Source organism: Erinaceus europaeus, chromosome 15 (genome assembly GCF_950295315.1).
Source record: "Erinaceus europaeus chromosome 15, mEriEur2.1, whole genome shotgun sequence".
NCBI lineage: Eukaryota > Metazoa > Chordata > Mammalia > Eulipotyphla > Erinaceidae > Erinaceus > Erinaceus europaeus.
The window spans coordinates 19695170-19713571 of record NC_080176.1 but is presented as its reverse complement, the minus strand read 5'-3'; the positions used below and the strand labels follow the sequence as shown (position 1 = coordinate 19713571).

Below are 18402 nucleotides of genomic sequence, written 5' to 3'. Positions count from 1 at the left end.
AAAGTTAATTTTTAAAAATATTTTTCTAATACGGTATTCATTTACTAATGAGAGACAGGACGTGAGAGACAACCAGAGCATCACTCTGGTACATGTGCTGCTCAGGGATTGAAATCCAGACCTCATGCTTGAGAGTCCAATGCTTTATCCACTGCACCACCTCCTAGGTCACTAAGTACTATTTTATTAATGAAAGAGAGAACATTGCAGCATATGCAATGCCAGGAATCAAACTGAGGTGGGATGCTCAAAAGTCCAGTTTCTTATCTGTTAGTCATCTTCCTGGCCGGAAGGCTTGCCTTCTAGTGAAGATTAGTTCTGGAGTCTGACTGGGAAGAAGTGGGACTTAACTCCCCGAGACTTGAACATGTGAGGTCCAGGGAAGCCTCTGACCTTTTCATCAAGGTGCACACACCCTGTCTCACCACAGAACTACTCACAGTGGAGCCTTGTGTGCCGGGAGGAGGGGATCTGGTTCCTGGCTGGAATCGGAGACTTATCCGGTGGTTGCCTCCGTCCCAGAGCCTTCACCCCACTACAGACCCACGGCCAGTGGATCAGCCATGTGACTCGGGGGGCATACCTGGAGGACCAGCTGGACTGGAACTGGAGCGAGCAGACTGACACACAGACTTGCCCCCCGCACCTTGAGCATGGTGAAGGGGAGCTTTAGGACTTAGCTCTGGGGGTGCTTAACAGCAGTGACAGAGGTTATCAGCCAGCTGTGGGACCCCCCCCCCACTGAGGTAATCACCTCCTCTTCCTAGCCTGTGGCCTGCGGCCAGAGCCTGCTCCAGCAGGGGGCCTGTGGCCCTGGCTGGCAGAGGTGCATGTGGCTGGTGACCGAGTCTGCATTGGCATCCTTGTGGCCCCAGGCTGGGTCCTGGTAGCTACTCACTGTGTCCTCAGGTAGGTGTCACCCATCACCTGGGGAAGAGGGGGAAACCGAGAGGTGAGCCAGAGCACTTATCAACTTCTGATGGTGCTGGGGATTGAACTCAGGACCTTTGGTGCCTCAAGCATGAAAATCTATTTGCATGACCTGTATACTATCTCCCCAGCCTGAGCTAGAGTGGTGAAACATGGGGCCAAGTGGTGGCTCACCTTGTAGAGCACACACATTACCATGTGAGAGGATCTGGGTTCAAGTCCCCATTTCCCTTCCACATATAGTGGGAAGCTTCATGACTGTTGGAGCAGTGCTGCAGGTGTCTCTCCTCTATCAAAAAGACAGATACAGGGAGAAAAAAAAAAAAAAGCATGTCCTCTGGGGATAGTGCAGTGCAGATACCAAGCCCTGTCAATAACCCTGGTGGCAAAATAAATGCATAAAATAACTTATGATTCCTCCTGCCCTTGCCTCTGGGCTGAGAGGGACAGTTTCAGAAAAGGGGGGAGGGGGCTGGGAGCAGGACTTAACCTGACCTTACACTGCTCCTGCAGACTGGGCTCCACAGCAGTACCTCACATTGAGGTGTACCTGGGCCGGGCAGGGGCCACTCCCCACCCCCAGGGCCACCAGGTCTCTCGCTGGGCTGTCAGCATCCGCCTGCCCCGACACCTGGGCTTCCGCCCCCCCCTGGCCCTGCTGGAGCTGAGCTCCCGAGTGGAGCCCTCCCCATCAGCCTTGCCCATCTGCCTTCAACCTGGGGCTGCACCCCCGGGGGCCAGCTGCCGAGTGCTGGGCTGGAAGGACCCCCAAGACCGAGGTGAGAGCCCTGGGCTGAGGGAGAGAAGCAGCTGGAAGCCCGACGGCTTCCCCCCTCGCGCCCCCTACACACAGCCTCTCTTTCTCTCCTCTCTCCAGTCCCGGTGGCGGCTGCAGTCTCTATACTGCACCCAAGGCTCTGCCACTGCCTCTACCAGGGCGTCCTGCCTCCGGGGGTGCTGTGTGTGCAGTATGCAGAGGGGCAGGAGGACAGGTGTGAGGTACAGTGGCCTGGGCAGGGGGCGGGCAGAGAGCATCTGATCAACATGGGGGGAGGTGCTGGGCCCCTTGAACCTGGAGCCCAGGACCCCTAAGCATGGAGACAGTCGCTTCTTCTTCTTCTAGCAGTCGCTAAAACAAGAGGTCTCTGACTCTGCAGGTGAGCTCGGCGCCCCCCCTCCTGTGCCAGACCCCCGGGGGCCACTGGGCTCTGGTGGGCATGGCTGTTCGCGGTAGCCAGGAGCTGTTTGCCGCCCTCGCCCCTGAAGAAGCCTGGATCTCCCAGACGGCGGGGGAGGAGGCTCACTTCCTGACCCCCAGCGGCTCCCCCCACTGGACCACTGTGGATAGTGACTTCTGCCCCCCGGAACTGGCGGGTGCCTCCAGCACCCCTCGGGCGGCCCTGTTCCTCCTACTTCTGGGCCCCCTAATCCTAGGCTGAAGATTCCTGCCCGCCCCCCATCTTCCTCGCCCCCTCCAGGCCTCCCTCCACTTCCTGGCCCCAAGGGGCTGGAATGCGGCCCAACGGGTTCCCTCGGTCCCGGCCCCACCCACCGTGGCTGCAGCGGCTCAGAAAACCCGCCCTCCGCTCTCGGCTATTTCGGGCCCGGGAATCCCGGGGGCAGCAAGAGGAGGGACAATAAAGGTGTAAACACAGACACGTGGGCCTGTGGCCTCGCAGGGAGCCCGCGCAGGGGCTGGCGGGTGGGAGGCTCCCGAAACAGGCCGGCCCTCCCCCTCCCGGCCTTGTGAGTCAGGCCTTGGGCTCCCAGGAAATGTGTCCCTGATAACGTGGCCGCTGTCCCTCATTCCTGTCCCGGGGCGGGGGAGGCTGGAGGCCAGGTGGGTGTGTGTCACCGCGCGCGTGGAGCAGCCGCCATGGCACCTGCTGGACACCTCAGCCCTAGCGAGGACCCCGCGGCCCCTGCCCACTGGATGAGGGCCTGCTGGTAGGTCCCAGAAGTCTGGGAGTCTGATGCACATACTAGTGAAATACTGCCCCCTGAGTGTACACCTCCTGGCCCCCAGAACACACACACCCCACTGTGCCTTTCAGGGGTCCACCCCTCCCAGGTCCCACCTAGTGTCTCCTGGGTTTGGGTTCCATCGTGTACCCCCTTATATATTTTTTTAATTTTTTATATTTATTTATTTATTTTATTTTCCCTTTTGTTGCCCTTGTTTATTTTTGCTGTACTTATTGTTGTTGTTATTGATGTCGTCGTTGTTAGATAAGACAGAGAGAAATGGAAGGAGATGGGGAAGACAGAGAGGGGGAGAGAAAGATAGACACTTGCAGACCTGCTTCACCACTTGTGAAACGACCCCCCTGCAGGTGAGGAGCTAGGGCTTGAACCGGGAACCTTACCCTGGTCCTTGCGCTTCGCACTATATGCTCTTTAACCCGCTGCGCTACCGCCGGACTCCCGTACCCCCTTATATTAACACACCCCAGACTTTTCGCAGCACCTGTATGAACTCAGCCCCATTCCCAGCTAACTGCTAAGTTACAGCACAACACCATGGGGGTATGGGGGTCAGACAGAGGGGCTGGCCCACGGGTGTCAGGAAAGGATCACAGAGATGATGGATGTATCAATAAAGCAAATGAAGGCCTGGGAAGGGGGCGCCTGGGATGGGAGCCAGCTGGTGAGAGTCACCTCTGAGGCTGGGGGTCAGCTTCCATGGGTTGAGTGTGTGGAGAGTGTTGGGGGGAGAGAGGTTCCCAAAGGACCACTTGCTTGCAGCTATCAGAAGCCCAATAGGACATTCCCCAGGGAGACCCAGGAGGAGGCGCAGTAGATAAGGCGTTGGACTCTCAAATATGAGGTCCTGGATTCAGTTCATAACATCTCATGTGCCAGTGCCAGAGTGATGCTCTGGTTCTCTCTTGCTCTTTTTTTTTTTTTTTTTTTTTTTTTTTTTACCAGAGCACTGTTCAGCTCTGGCTTATGATGGTGGCACAGGGGACTGAACCTGGGACTTTGGAGCCTCAGGCACGAGAGCCTTTTTGCATAACCATTATGCTTTCTACCCTCTGCCCTTTTTAAAAAAAATTCTTTTGATATTTATTTATTCCCTTTTGTTGCCCTTGTTTTATTGTTGTAGTCGTTGGATAGAACAGAGAGAAATGGAGAGAGGAGGGGAAGACAGAGAGGGAGAGAGAAAGATAGACACCTGTAGACCTGCTTCACTGCCTGTGAAGCGACTCCCCTGCAGGTGGGGAGCCAGGGGCTAGAACCAGGATCCTTGCGCCCATCCTCGCACTTTGCACCACGTGTGCTTAACCCACTGTGCTACCGCCCGACTCACCCCCCTTTTTTTAAATCTTCATTTATCTATTGGATAGATAGCCAAAAACTGAGGGGAGTGGGGAGAGAGACAGACACCTGCAGCACTGTTTCACCACTTGTGAAGCTTTATCCCCCTGCAGGTGGAGACTGGGGGCTTGAACCCAGGTCCTTGCACACTGTAATGTGTGAGCTTAACCACCCAGCCCCCTCTCTCACTCACTTAAAGCACATCTTTAAGAAATATATTTCCTGGGGGTCGGGCGGTGGTGCAGTGGGTTAAGCGCATGTGGCGCAAAGCGCAGGGACCGGCGTAAGGATCCCGGTTCGAGCCCCCAGCCCCCCACCTGTAGGGGAGTCGCTTCACAGGCGGTGAAGCAGGTCTGCAGGTGTCTATCTTTCTCTCCCCTTCTCTGTCTTCCCCTCCTCTCTCCATTTCTCTCTGTCCTATCCAACAACGAATTGTGTCAACAAGGGCAATAATAATAACCACAACGAAGCTACAACAAGGGCAACAAAAGGGGGGGAAAAAAAGAAATATATTTCCTGGAGATCCAGGGCATAGCTCACCCAACAGAGTACATACCTGGGTTCAAACCCTGGTACCACCTGGGAGTTTCATGATACCAGGAGAAGTTCAGGTGCTGTGTATGGTGTCTCTCCCTATCTGAAGGTAAAAGAATAAAAAAAAAACAGGCCTCAAAGATATGAAACTGTGCATGTACAAGGCCCAGGTGCTATCAAAAAAAAAAAAAAGTTCATTTGACTAAGATGTTATTTATGACTTGACATAAGGAGAGAACCAGAGCATTACTCTGGCACATTTGATACCAGGGACCAAACTTGAAACCCTAGGTTTCCAAGTCCAATGTTTAAGCCGCTGTACTACCTCCTGAGTTTTTTCCCCAAGAGCACTGCTCAGCTTTGGCTGATGGTGGTGCTGGGGGTTGAAGCTGGAACCTTAGGAGCCTCAGGCACGAACATCTTTTTGCAGAACTGCTATGCTAGCTCCCCAGTCGCCTCTCCTTTCCCCCCTAAAGATTTATTCATTTCATGTGATAGAAAAGGTGGGAGAGAGAATCAGCAAAGCACTCTGGAACATACAGGGCCAGGGATCAAACTCAGGACCTCACAATCCCAAGCCTAGAGTTGTGCCACTGTTCCACCTTTTAGACTGCCAAACACCAAGGCTTCTAAAGAATAGGTGAGGAGGGCGAGGGGTGATTCAGCGAGAAGGGGGCTGGCAACTTTATGCCTGAGTTCCAGGCTCCGGCCAGGCTCCACAGGGGAGTGAGGTGCTAAGGCTTCAGAGGAAACTCCAGGGATGTGTTGTCTCTCCCTCTCTGTCTCTATCCATCTGCATGTGAAATGTGTCCTGGTGTGGTAAAACCACACGTGCGTGAGTCCAACCCCCCACCACACACACACACACACAACACACACACACACATGGGGAGTGGGGCTCTGTTTTTCTGGAGCTGAAAGCAACATGAATCCCCAGTTGTCACAAACTCACACAGAGGATCAAAAGATGTGCCTAGGGAGTTGGGCGGTAGCGCAGCTGCTTAAGCACAGGTGGCACAAAGCACAAGGACCAGCATAAGGATCTCCGTTGGAGCCCCTGGCTCCCCACCTGTAGGGGAGTCACTTCACAAGCGGTGAAGCACATCTGCAGGTGTCTTTCTCTCCCTCTCTCTGTCTTACCCTCCTCTCTCCATTTCTCTCTGTCCTATCCAACAACAACGACATCAATAACAATAATAACTACAACAATAAAACAAGGGCAACAAAAAGAATTAAATAAATATAAAAAATTAAAATATATATATATTTGTGCCTGTCCTTCCAGCCACCAGGAGCTGAGAGCACCGTCCCCCGCCCCCCTCCCAACTGGGTCCTTGCCTCGTAACACCTGTCACACTCCTGCAGGCCCCACATCTCCAGGCACTTCCTGGAGCCGGCAGTGCCGTCAGTGCCGCCTGTGCCACCTGCGTCAGGTGCCCGTGAACCGGCTCCAGAGTCACCATTCTCGGCTGTCCCGGTGACTCAGGCCAGGCGGGGACATACGAGCTGCTCAGTGAATATTTGCGGGGTGATTGGCACAGGCGGGCACTCATTCACACCTCGCCACACGCAGACCAGGCCGTGGGCAGCACCACAGGGCTTGCAAGCGGGCAGACCCCGCAGTCCGGGGCGCAGGTTCGAAGCCCAGGGAGGGCTGGAGGCGGGAGCCGCTGGGGCCTCGTGACCGGGAGGCTCTGCCAAGCCCCGGGAGACCAGGGGCAAAAGCAGGGTTCACATTCCAGGGAGACAGGCCAGCGGGGTCCAGGCCCCCCTCCCCCGTCAGCGCCCCGCAGCCGGAGGTCTGGAGGCCTGAGCTGCAGGCGCGGGACGGCCTGGGCGGGGCCAGCCGAGGGGCGGGCAGGTAGATCACCTACCCGGCAAAGCGCTTGGCTCGCCCGGCTGCGCGGGAGACCGGGAGACGCAGCCCTTGCTGCCCGCCCGTAGCCGCCGTCCGACCCTCGAAGCCAGCCCGGCGCCAGCGTGGACCCGGACCCGCACCTGCCCCGCACCTGCCGAGCCGGCCCCCGACAGCTCCCTGTTACTCCGGGGTCCCCCTCGGGGCGCTCGTCCAGAGCCATGGCCCGGAGGATGATACTCAGGCCGGGGCGGCTGGTGGTCCTTCTGCTCGGGCTCGGATTCCTGCGGCCTGGGATGGGTGAGTCAGCCGGAGGGGTGGAGGGGTGCAGCGCGCCGGGGTGGGGGGTTAGGGGGGTGTCTCGCTTCTCCTGAGCTCGAGCCCCAGATCCAGCCTCGGGGTGAAGACTGGGGCCTCCCCCCCCCCTCCACACACACACACAGGTCTTCCCGCCCTGGCCCCCTAGGGAGGGGCCAGCTTGCAAAGGAGTTTAGATGCTAAGAGTTGGTGGACTCAAGTTTCTCCACTCACCCTCCCTTTCTCTTTCCTTTCAGGAGCTGACGGAACAGAAGGTGAGGCTGGGGGAGGGGAGGACGAAGGAGAGGAGGGGGAGCTGGGGTGTGTTTACAAGTTGCCTGGCCCTCCCTCTGCCCCGCTGTGACCCTCCCACCTTCCCACGGCTCCGTGGAAGCTGGGATTCAGGGCCAGGGAGATGGCACAGTGGCCTCCCAGGTAGGGCCCAGGTTCAATCCCTATTATCTACCATCTTATATCAGAACAGACCACTGTTCTGGAGAAAAAGGAAAAAGAAAGAGAAAAAAAAAAGTTGATGCGCAGGAAAGTGACTAATCCAGGCACACAGCTAGTCTGGAACAGAACTGGAATTTGAACTCAAGGCTGACTTCTTAGGTGGACCATTTTGAGAGAAACAAACCAAGGTTTCTCCCATCAAAGGCACTGTGACCAAGCAAAATAGCTCATTTGGATAGTGCGCTGCCTTGTTATGTGCATGGCCCAGGTTCAAGGCCAGCCCCCACTGCACTGGAGGAAACTCCAATGCTGTTCTCTCTTTCCCTTCCTTGAGAGGAAGGGAACATGCAATGCTGAAGATTGAACTCTTGGACCTCAGCTTGAGAGCCTGACATTATCTACTGTCACCTTCCGGGTGTCAGTGCTGAGGTTTCTTTCTTCCTTCCCTTCTTTCTTGTTTTATCTTTATTTGTTGAATAACATCGCCAGAAATTGAGAGGGTGGGGGGAGGAAGCAAGAGACACCTGGCAGTCCTGCTTCACTCACAGAGCATCTTTCCCCCTGTAGGTAGAGACCAGGGGCTTGAACCCAGGTCCGTGCACACTGTCGTGTGTGCTAACCAGGTGTGCCACCACCCGGCCCCAGTGCTGTTTATTTTTAATATTGATTTATTTATTCCCTTTTGTTGCCCTTGTTGTGTTTCTTTTTTTTAATTTTTTTTTAAATTTTATTTATTTATTTCCTTTTGTTGCCCTTGTTGTTTTATTGTTGTAGTTATTATTGATGTCATTGTTGTGGGATAGGACAGAGAGAAATGGAGAGAGGAGGGGAAGACAGAGAGGGGGAAGAGAAAGACAGACACCTGTAGACCTGCTTCACCGCCTGTGAAGGGACCTGCCTGCAGGTGGGGAGCCGGGGGCTCGAACCGGGATCCTGACGCCGGTCCTTGAGCTTAGCGCCACCTGCCCTTAACCCACTGCGCTACAGCCCGACTCCCGCCCTTGTTGTTTTTATTGTTGTAGTTATTATTGTTGTTGTTGGATAGGACAGAGAGAAATGGAGAGAGGAGGGGAAGACAGAGAGGGGGGAGAGAAAGACAGACACCTGCAGACCTGCTTCACTCCCTTGTAGTTGGGGAGCCGGGAGGGGGGTCTGGGGGGGCTCGAATCCAGGATGCTTATGCCCATCTGTCCTTGTGCTTCGTGCCACGTGTGCTTAACCCGCTGTGCTACTCCCCAGTGCTGAGTTTCCTTTCCCCCTGGCTCTGCCTCTATCTAAGTGAGAAAACTGGCAGCACTTTATCTGATTCTAAGCAAGCAGGTTTTCCTGGTGGGGGTCCTGTCTCTCAACTGACTTAGGCTCTGGGGGTTGTGGGTGGGACCAGGGAAATGGGGGTGGGGGGAAGAGCTCACAGTCCCTGAAAGGCACTATTGTCATTATTAGAGAGGAGGAGCCTGGCAGGTAGTTTCCTCCCTTCCCAGGAAGGTGACTTTGAAGAGTTCAGTCAGGTCCGCGCTGTGCCAGAAACTGGATGTCTACACTGGGAGCCTGTTCTTTATGGCTCAGCACACATCACTGCTCCCTGTGTGTCCAGAGCCAGAGGCAGGTGGTGGGGGGAGGAAGGTGTCCTTTGGGGTTAGGGACTCTGAGATCTGCCCTGTCCCTCCAGGCAAGGGAGCTCCTGTGACTGGGTAGATGTGGGGGCTCTGCAGCTGGGAGGAGGGCCTCACTCAGCCAGCAGCCTAAGGAGGGGTGGCCATTTGAATAGTCCTCACAGGCAAATGAGGAAAGGGATTCTAAACAGACAGACCTGGGTAAACAAGAGCCCAGAGGTAAACAAGTATGTGGCCTGCTTGGAGTGACTGTAAACTCCAGAGGGACCTTTTTTTTTTTTGGGGGGGGGAGGGTGTCACAACTGCTTGGGCACACACATCGCGGTGTGCAAAGACTCGGGCTCAAGCACCCCACCCAACCTGCAAGGGGTGAAGCAGTGTTGCAGGTCTCAATTTCTCTCTCTCTTTTTAATATTATTTGTTTTTAGAATTTGTTTATTCATGAGAAAGATAGGAAAGAACCAGACATCACTCTGGTACATGTGCTGCTGGGGATTGAACGCAAGACTTCATGGTTGAAGAGTCCAGTGTCTTATTCAGTGCACCACCTCCCAGAGCACTTCATTTTTATTGAATAGAGATAGAGAGACACCTGCAGCATTGCTTCACCACTCATGAAGCTTTCCTTCTGCAGGTGGACAGTAGGGGCTTGAACCTGGGTCCTCACTCACTGTAGTATGAGTGCTTAACCAGATGTGCCACCACCTGGCCCTTCAATTTCTGTCTCTATCCACCCCCCAAAAAAAAAAGTGAAAAGAGAGAGAGAGAGAGACCAAGACTGGAGAGTGCTACCCTCAGCTCTGGCAAAAAGAGGGGCTGGGGCCCGAACCTGGGACCACAGGCATGTAAGTCCTGCACTCTACCATATTGAGCTGTTTCTTCTGCTTCCCTTGCCCTACCCAGCCCCCCAGTGTATCAAAGGGCAGTGTGACTGGAGGAAAGGATTTCAGCTGGGGAGTGAGCTGGCCACATTGTGGTTGGGAGCGAACTCTGGTAAAGAACAGCCGCACCTGGGCCCTGGGTACTTTCTGCACGAGGAGCACCATGGACAGCGCCACGCGGAGCCCCAGAGTGGTGGAGCAGTGCTCTGGTGTCTCCTGAATATTTTTATGTATATTTTTTTCTTTAAGGCTTTATTTATTTTGGGTAGAGACAGAAGCTGAGAGGGAATGGAGAGATAGAGGGAGAGAAGGAGGGAGAAAGGCATGCCTGAAGTATTATTTCACTGCTTGTGAAGCCTCCCCCTGCAGGTGGGGACCAGTGGCTTAAACCCATGTGGTTGTGCACTGTGATGTGTGCACTCAACCAGGTGTGCTACCACCTGGCCCCCTGAATATTTCTTTTGTCTGTGGGGGTGAGACAGACAGATCAAAGCCCTCACCCACCATGCAGGGAGCTCTCCCACCTCTCTCTCATGCTCTCACATGGTGCCAGGGATCAAACCTGGGGCTTTGCACCAGATAAGGCATGCAGCCTACTGGGTGAGATAACATCTGACCCCTCTCTCTAAATATATAACAAAATCTAAGCTGCATAGGAGACCCTGGGTTCATTGTATAAAAAGACTTTCTGGAAGCAGGTCAGTTGGTGACACCTTTGCCCAGACTCCCACCAGTCTGTTGGGAGGGAGTGGCCTGACTCCACCCCCACCCCCACCCCACCCCGTCTCCCACAGCAGCCTGCGGTGTGGTCTCCCAGGCTCGCATCACCGGCGGCAGCAGTGCCAACCCTGGCCAGTGGCCCTGGCAGGTCAGCATCACCTTCAATGGCATCCACGTGTGTGGTGGTTCTCTCGTGTCCAACCAGTGGGTGTTGTCAGCCGCTCACTGCTTCCCCAGGTACTGGCGGGGGAACCGGGCGGGGCTAGAGGTGGATTACAGGGTCGGGAGGTGGAGTAGGGTTTTGGGTTCAGTCCAAAGGAGATCCATAAAGTCTGGACAGAAGGACAGAGGGCAAAGTAACAGCGCAAGACTAGGAGGCAGGCTGGCAGCTGGCTCATCTGGTAGAGCGCACACTCTGTGCTCAAGGGCCTGGGTTTGAGTCCTGGGCTACTATATGGATTGGAGCACCTGCAGCACAGAAGCTTCACGAGCAGTGGGTCTATGCTGAGACATCGCTCCTCTCTGTCTCACACTCTACTCAGAGAAGCAGGGGGAGATGGCCACTAAGACTGGTAGATTCCTGCAGACACCAAGCCCCAGATCTAAGCCCGGTGGTAAAAAATAAGTAAAATTGGGGATAGGAGGTGGCACACTGGGTTAAGTGCCCATGTTTTTTTTTTTTTTAAAGATTTTATTTATTTATGAGAAAGATAAGAGGAGAGAGAAAGAACCAGACATCACTTTGGCACATGTGCTGCCGGGAATCGAACTTGGGACCTCATTCTTGAGAGTCCAGAGCTTTAGCATTGTGTCACCTCCTGGACCACAAGTGTCCATGTTAACAATGTGCAAGGACCCAGGTTCAAGGCCCCACCCCACCGCCTTCATGAGTGGTAAAGTAGGACAGCAGGTGTCTTTCCCTCTCTTTTATGTATTTTTAAAATAATCTTTACATGCTGGGTAGAGACAGCCAGAAATCAAGAGGGAAGGAGGGATAGGGAGAGAGAGAGAGAGAGAAACACCTCCAGTACTGCTTCACCACTTGCAAAGCTTTCTCCCTGCAGGTGGGGACCCGGGGCTCAAACCCAGGTCTTTGTGCACTGTAACATGTGCGTTCAGCCAGGTGTGCCACCACCCACACCCTCTTTCCCTGTCTCCACTTTCCCATTTATTTATTTATTTATTGCCTCCAGGGTTATCACTGGGGCTTGGTACCTGTACTACAAATCCACTACTCCTGGTGGCCATTTTCTTTCATTTTATTGGATAGGACAGAAAATGAGAGGGGAGAGGAAGATAGAGAGAAGGAGAAAAAGACCCCTGCAGACCTGCTTCACCGCTTGTGAAGCGACCCCCCCCACAGGTGGGGAGCCAGGGGCTCAAACCGGGATCTTTGCGTGGGTCATTGCACTTCGTATTGTGTGCTTAACTCGGTGTACCACCACCCAATCCCCCTCTTGCAATAAATAATAGTTTTTTTAATAAATTTTTTAATTTTTATTTACTCTCTTTTGTTGCCCTTGTTTTATTGTTGTAGATATTATTATTGTTAGTGAGGTCATCATTGTTGGATAGGACAGAGAGAAATGGAGAGAGGAGGGGAAGACAGAGAGGGGGAGAGAAAGACAGACACCTGCAGACCTGCTTCACCACCTGTGAAGCGACTCCCCTGCAGGTGGGGAGCCAGGGGTTCGAACCGGAATCCTTAAGCCGGTCCTTGTGCTTTGCGCCAACTGGCTTTAACCCGCTGCACTACCGCCTGACTCCCTATAATAAACTTTTAAAATGAACTAACCAGACTGGGATATGGCCTGGCCCTCTAGCTGAGACGGAAGTCAGGGGTCCCCCGAGCCTCAGCCTTTGCCCCACCACCTGCAGGGAGCATCACAAGGATGACTACGAAGTCAAGCTGGGCGCCCACCAGTTGGACGCCTTCTCCGACGCCTTCACGGTGCGCGGGGTGGCCGAGATCATCACCCACCAGAGCTACCTGGAAGAGGGCTCCGAGGGCGACATCGCGCTCCTGCGCCTCAACATCCCCGTCAGCTTCTCTCGCCACATCCGGCCCATCTGCCTGCCCGCCGCCAACGCCTCCTTCCCCAATGGCCTTCACTGTACCGTCACCGGGTGGGGCCATGTGGCACCTTCAGGTGAGGTGGGCCCCCTGCCTGGAGGGGCGGGGCAGGGGTAGGGGCAGGGGGTGACCGCCATCTGCCCCCACAGTGAACCTCCAGGTGCCTCGGCCCCTGCAGCAGCTCGACGTGCCGCTCATCAGCCGAGACACGTGTAACTGCCTCTACAACATCAAGGCCAACCCTGAGGAGCCGCACTTCATCCAGCAGGACATGATGTGCGCTGGCTATGTGGCGGGGGGCAAGGATGCCTGCCAGGTAAAGGTGGGGGGGTGGGGGGGGGCCGGGGGAGCCCGGGCTGGCTGCAGACCCAGAGCCTGGTCCTGACCTCTGTTGTGTGGCTTCTCTCCTCAGGGTGACTCTGGAGGCCCGCTCTCCTGTCCGGTGGGGGGCCTCTGGTACCTAGCAGGCATTGTGAGCTGGGGCGATGCCTGCGGGGCCCCCAACAGGCCAGGGGTGTACACCATGACCTCGAGCTACGCCTCCTGGATCCACAAGTACGCGCCAGAGCTCCAGCCTCATGTGGTGCCCCAAGTCCAGGAGTCCCAGCCCGACGTCCACCTCTGCAAGGACTCTCAGACCAACTCTGCCCCCGTCTGGGGCTTGAGGGCGTCCGTGCTGCTGCTGCCTCTGGGTCTGACGCTGGGCCTCATCCTCCCGTCGTGCCGGCTCTGAGCTCCCGGACACCCCAACACTCTGCCTCTCGGGCCTGGCTCGAGCAGCTCCTTCCTCCGAGGATGCCGTGGGAGTTCAGGGCACCATCCCAACCAAGCTTCTGGGTCTGTTTTTTGGGGACTACAGCCCTGCTGGGAACTTCTGGCCACCTCCATCTACTGTCCCCGGGACACAGGCTGAGGCTCTGTTTCTAGAAGTATGGCCACCACTCAGCTGACTGACTGTTACTTGTGGGTTCATCCCCACTCTGCCGGACAAGCCCGCCACCTGCCACCTCAGCTTCTCCTGTCTGTGAGCGCCATGCCTCCAGGGACAGGAAGGGACCCAGTCTTGGCCCTCTGGCCTCCGGAGGACTGAGCCCCCACCGGAACTGGACCTGGGCTTGGGTCTGGGGGTGGGTGGGGGGGATTGAAAGAGTAAGGAGTAAAGTCATTTGAGCACAAGTGGCTGTGTGTGACGGGAAATGACGAGCAGCTCTGGGCCTCTCCCTGCCACCTCCCAGGTCCAATACTGGCAGAACTGATTTTATTTAAAAAAAAAAAAAAAGACAACAAAACTAGTCTGTACATATTTACAGGGTGGGCTTGGGGAGAAGGGGGGCACAGGGTCCAGCTCTGGGGTGCACAGATGCTCACTTCTTGGAGAGCTTGGCCTGCTTGTGCTTAGGTGGCGCCCACTTGAGGCAGACGGAGTCCACTGTGGGGAGAAGGGGGGCGGGGGCGGGGAGGTGGGGCTCACCAGCTGTTGGGCTCTGGAGCCCCGCCAGGTTTCACCTCTAAGTGAGAACAAGGTGAGGGGGAGGGCAGGGGAGCCCAGGAATCCAGGAATGAGTGGCCTGCCCCAGGCTCCTGTCCCAGAAGCTGGTCCGACTGGTTTGGGGTCACATGACTGTAGCCCAAGGAAGCCCGACTCTCAGGATCCTGACACCTGCCCCCCACCACACACACACACACACACACACACACACACACACTGCACATTTGTGTGCCCTGGGCAGCCCCCCACCCACCTGTGATGGGAGGTTTCTTATACTGGGCGCTTTTGAGGTGTTCCTCCACCAGCTTGGGCGTGACGCAGATGACGTGCTGGCCTTTCCAGTACTTGACCATGTTGAGAGACTGGAGGGTGCTGATGATGTCATTCTGGGTGATGCTGGTCATCTGGCTGCAGAGAGGGGTGCAGAGCAGAGCTGGGGGGTAGGGGTGCTGGCCGGGGCAATGAAGGGAATCAAGGTGATGGGATTGCAGCCAAGCTTCGAGGCGCCCAGGCAGCCCCCTCAAGAGACCCTGCTGGACAGCATGGCCTGGGAGAGGACAAGGGTGGGGAGCAGGAGTCCCACCTGAGGTCCTTGATGGACAGCGTGCCCCGGAAGTCCCGCAGGATCTCCAGCAGGACCCAGGACCAGTAGCTCCGGTAGCTAAGCTTGCCCAGGTCGGATAGCGGCTTCTCTGGTGAACCCACCGTGCTCTCGAGCTTGGAGAGCTCATAGCCTGGCAGGAAGGGGAGGCTCAGGGCCCAAGCACCCTGCAGGCCCCTGCTTCCCCCCCCACCTCAGCCTGCACCCCCGCCCCCGCCCCCTGGACCCACCAGAAGGCACTCACTGAAAGCGATGAGGAACTTGCCGTAGCCGCGGCGCTGGTAGGGGGGCAGTGTCAGGATACAGGCCACGTTGTTCCCATCTGGAGACTCCTTCTCCTGTGGGGGAGGGGGGTCAGGGGCTCTGGGGGGGGCCAGTGTGGTTCATGTTCCCTGCCCTCCCTCAACCAGGGCATCTGGCCCCAGCACCTTGGAGAAGTAGCCGACAATGTGAGCTCCCTGCCTGTCCACCTCAGTCAAGATGTAGAAGACGAAGGGCTCCACATCGAAGTAGAGTGTCTTGTGGTCCAGGAAGAGCTTGGCCAGCAGACACAGGTTCTGGCAGTAAATCTGGGGGGGGGGGGTGAGTGGGTTGAGGGAGGCTCAGATGTCGGGCCAGCTCCCCCACCCAGCCAGCCCTGCCGAGGCCAGTGCCAAGTGGGCTCACCAAAAGGGCAACAGGTAGAACTGGGAGGGAGGGGGTCTCAGCACTGTTTCTGATGAGCTGGGGAACTGAAAAGCAGAAAACTAAGCTGGGCAGTCACGCTCTTATTTATTGGCACTACGTGTGGACTCTGGCTTCAAGGCATTAACCCATTTCATATGCGGAAAATGAGGCTAAACGGTTTGCCTAAGGAAAATCTCATGTCTGGGGAAGCATATGGCAGGGTTCAGGCTGGCGTCTGTGCTCTGTCCTGTGCAGGCTGTGTCCCAGCAAAGGCGCTGAGGAAACTAGCTGAATGGACAAGCCTAGAGCCTGACTCGCGGTCGCCCACTAAGCCTCAGCTGCCTCCTTGCTGCACGTTCCGCTGAACAGAGGCCACTGTCAAGAGGGACAATAGGACCTTGAGGCTCTCAAGCGACCCTCTGGTCTATGACCTTTGGTACACCCAATCTTTGATCCAACAGCTACGTGTGAGCCCAGCAGGAAAGCACAGCGAGTTGCAGTCTGGGAGGTGGTGTGCTGGATAAAGCACTAGAATCTCAAGCAGGAGGTCCCAAGTTTGAGCCCTGCCATTGCATGTTCCAGAGTGATACTCTGGTTCACCCGCTCCTCTGTCTCGTTAATAAGTCTTTAAAAAGGTCAACTTTCTGCCACTCCCATTCTTTCTCAGGAAGGAGAAGCAGAGATGTTGGAACAGGAGAAGAGTGGGTATTCCCCAAGCTGTTTATCACAAAGCTAATAGCTGAGGTGATAACAAAGGTCATGTTTACTAAGTAACTAGTCAGAGCCAGGTAATGTGTTAAGTACTGAACACTGTTGTCTCACAGATTCTACTAACTACCTTGTTAGGTAAACATCACCATGACTTCTGTCTCACAGAGGAGGAAACAGAGCAGCGCTCAGTAATTTGTCCAAGGTCAGTTAGGAAGAGGCGGGGCGGTTTAAGACCAGGAGTCATGGGGAAGTGTGCCTTCTTTACCTTATATTCTGTGCCTTTCTCTCTCTCTCTTTCTTTCATTGTTTCTTTCTTTTCTTTATTATTGGAGACGGACAGCAACTGAGAAAGAAGGGGGAGATAAAGAGGGAAAGAGGCAGAGAGACACCTGCAGCCCTGCTTCACCACTCGTGAAGCTTTCGCTCTGCTGGTGGAGTCGACTAGGGGTTTGAACCTGGGTCCTCGTGCACTGTAATGTGTGTGTCTAATCAGGTGCGCTACTGCCTGGCCAATCGAGAGGAAAGGGGAAGATAGGGAAAGAGGGGCCAAGTGGTGGCACACCTGGCTGAGTGCACATGTTACAACATGCAAGGACCCAGGTTCAAGCCCCCCAGCCCCCACCTGCATGGGGAAAGCTTCACAAGTGATGAAGTAGTGCTGCAGGTGTCTCTCTCCCTCTCTATTTCCCCTTTCAACTTCTGGCTGTCTCTACCCAATAGATAAAAAGATAATAAGAAATTAATTAACAATTCTTTAAAAAAAAGAGGGTAAGGAGCGGGCTGGGCGGTAGCAAGGCGGGTTAAGCGCATGTATCATGAAGTGCAAGATGGGCGCAAGGATACCGGTTTGAGCCCCTGGCTCCCCACCTGCAGGGGTTCACTTCACAAGTAGGTCTGCAGGTGTCTGTCTTTCTCTCCCCCTCTCTGTATTCCTCTCCTCTCTCCATTTGTCTCTGTCCTATACAACAACAAAGACAGCAATAACAACAATAACAACAACAACAAAGATAAACAAGGGGGAGTCAGGCAGTAGCTCAGCAGTTAAGTGCAAGTGGCACAAAGCACAAGGACTGGCATAAGGATACCGGTTCGAGCCCCTGGCTCCCCAACTGCAGAGGAGTCGCTTCACAGGTGGTGAAGCAGGTCTGCAGGTGTCTTTCTCTCCCCCTCTCTGTCTTCCCCTCCTCTCTCCATTTCTCTCTGTCCTATCCAACAATGATGACATCAATAACAATAATAATAACTACAACAATAAAACAAGGGCAACAAAAAGGGAAAATGAATGAATAAATATTTTTTTAAATTTTTTAAAAAGATAAACAAGGGCAACAAAAAAGGAAAAAATAGTCTCCAGGAGCAGTGAATTTTTAGTGCAGGCACTGAACGTGAGTGATAACCTTGGAGGTTAAAAATAATAATAATAATAAATAAAAATAAAGAGGGGAAGGGGTAGAAAGAAAGAAATACCTGTAGCCCTGTTTCACCACTTGTGAAGCTTCCCCCCTGCAGGTGGGGACCAGGGCCTTGAGACCACATGCATTCTACCAGGTACACCACTGACTGGCCCCTTCTTGCTTTTCCAGAGGATATGGGGTCACTCAGTGGTCTTTCCAGACTGGGGTTCAGAGGCAGTAAAGCAACTTCCAGAGGCCCCACTCTACTCATTGACAATGTTCTGCCAGGAGCCGGAAACTCAGCTGCCAGAGCCAGATTTCACAAGCAGGAAATCTCACACCAGCAGGTCCCTCCAAGGTGAGGAAACAAACAAAAAAAGCACTATTCTGGGTCGTGGAAAGGACATACGTCATCAGGACAGAATAGAAACTGGTCTTTTGGAGGTTGGGCGGTAGCAGCGGGTTGGGCACACGTGGCGCAAAGCACAAGGACCGGCATAAGGATACTGGTTCAAGCCCCCTGCTCCCCACCTGAAGGGGAGTCGTTTCACAAGCGGTGAAGCCGGTCTGCAGGTGTCTATCTTTCTCTCCCCCTCCTCACTCGATTTCTCTCTGTCCTATCCAATAACGAGCGACATCAACAACAACAATAATAACCGTGGTCCGGGAGGTGGCACAGTGGCTAAGGTACTAGACTCTCAAGCATGAGGTCCTGAGTTCAGTCCCTGACAGCATATGTACCAGAGTGATGTCTGGCTCTTTCTCTCTCTCCTAGCTTTCTCATTAATAAAATAAATAAAATATATATTTTTAAAAAACCAAAAACAATAATAACCATAACAAGGGCAACAAATAGGGGAAAAAAA

At 54.6% G+C, this 18402-nt stretch overlaps 3 protein-coding genes across 5 annotated transcripts in view; 2 read left to right on the top strand and 1 right to left on the bottom strand.

Annotated features, from left to right (window-relative positions):
- The window catches only part of PRSS36 (serine protease 36), a 48664-nt gene extending 46078 nt beyond the window's left edge, over positions 1-2586 (top strand). Inside the window, exons 12-16 of the mRNA XM_060174111.1 lie at positions 431-656; positions 768-909; positions 1444-1709; positions 1808-1929; positions 2088-2586. Of these exons, the coding sequence (XP_060030094.1) occupies positions 431-656; positions 768-909; positions 1444-1709; positions 1808-1929; positions 2088-2369 (1038 nt within the window). The 3' untranslated portion in view covers positions 2370-2586. The remainder of the gene's footprint in view (positions 1-430; positions 657-767; positions 910-1443; positions 1710-1807; positions 1930-2087) is intronic.
- A 3624-nt stretch (positions 2587-6210) lies between these two features.
- PRSS8 (serine protease 8) lies at positions 6211-13851 on the top strand. Of its 2 annotated transcripts, XM_016191280.2 has the most exons (6): positions 6211-6937; positions 7192-7209; positions 10676-10838; positions 12480-12751; positions 12825-12991; positions 13088-13851. In XM_016191280.2, the coding sequence occupies exons 1-6, from the start codon at positions 6859-6861 to the stop codon at positions 13406-13408; spliced, it is 1020 nt and encodes a 339-aa protein (XP_016046766.2). In that variant the 5' UTR covers positions 6211-6858; the 3' UTR covers positions 13409-13851. The 2 variants fall into 2 exon arrangements, with proteins under 2 accessions (XP_016046766.2, XP_060029098.1); XM_060173115.1 differs by lacking the exon at positions 7192-7209 and having other exon boundaries at positions 6214-6937.
- A 34-nt stretch (positions 13852-13885) lies between these two features.
- The window catches only part of KAT8 (lysine acetyltransferase 8), a 28085-nt gene continuing 23568 nt past the window's right edge, over positions 13886-18402 (bottom strand). The window contains exons 7-11 of one of the 2 annotated variants that reach the window (XM_060173112.1): positions 15194-15334; positions 15010-15103; positions 14748-14898; positions 14418-14572; positions 13886-14104 (exon numbers count right to left, since the gene is read on the bottom strand). In XM_060173112.1, coding sequence (XP_060029095.1) covers positions 14040-14104; positions 14418-14572; positions 14748-14898; positions 15010-15103; positions 15194-15334 — 606 coding nt within the window. In that variant the 3' untranslated portion in view covers positions 13886-14039. Of the gene's footprint in view, positions 14105-14417; positions 14614-14747; positions 14899-15009; positions 15104-15193; positions 15335-18402 lie in introns of those variants that run through there. The other variant, XM_060173114.1, reaches the window with a different exon arrangement.

What these genes read in the sequence shown, in the direction of transcription:
- PRSS8 (XM_016191280.2), top strand. Translation starts at nt 6,859, where the DNA reads ATGGCCCGGAGGATGATACTCAGGCCGGGGCGGCTGGTGGTCCTTCTG. An exon ending in GCCGCTCACTGCTTCCCCAG is followed by an intron (nt 10,839 to 12,479) that starts GTACTGGCGGGG and finishes CACCACCTGCAG; the next exon opens with GGAGCATCACAAGGATGACT. An exon ending in GGGCCATGTGGCACCTTCAG is followed by an intron (nt 12,752 to 12,824) that starts GTGAGGTGGGCC and finishes CTGCCCCCACAG; the next exon opens with TGAACCTCCAGGTGCCTCGG.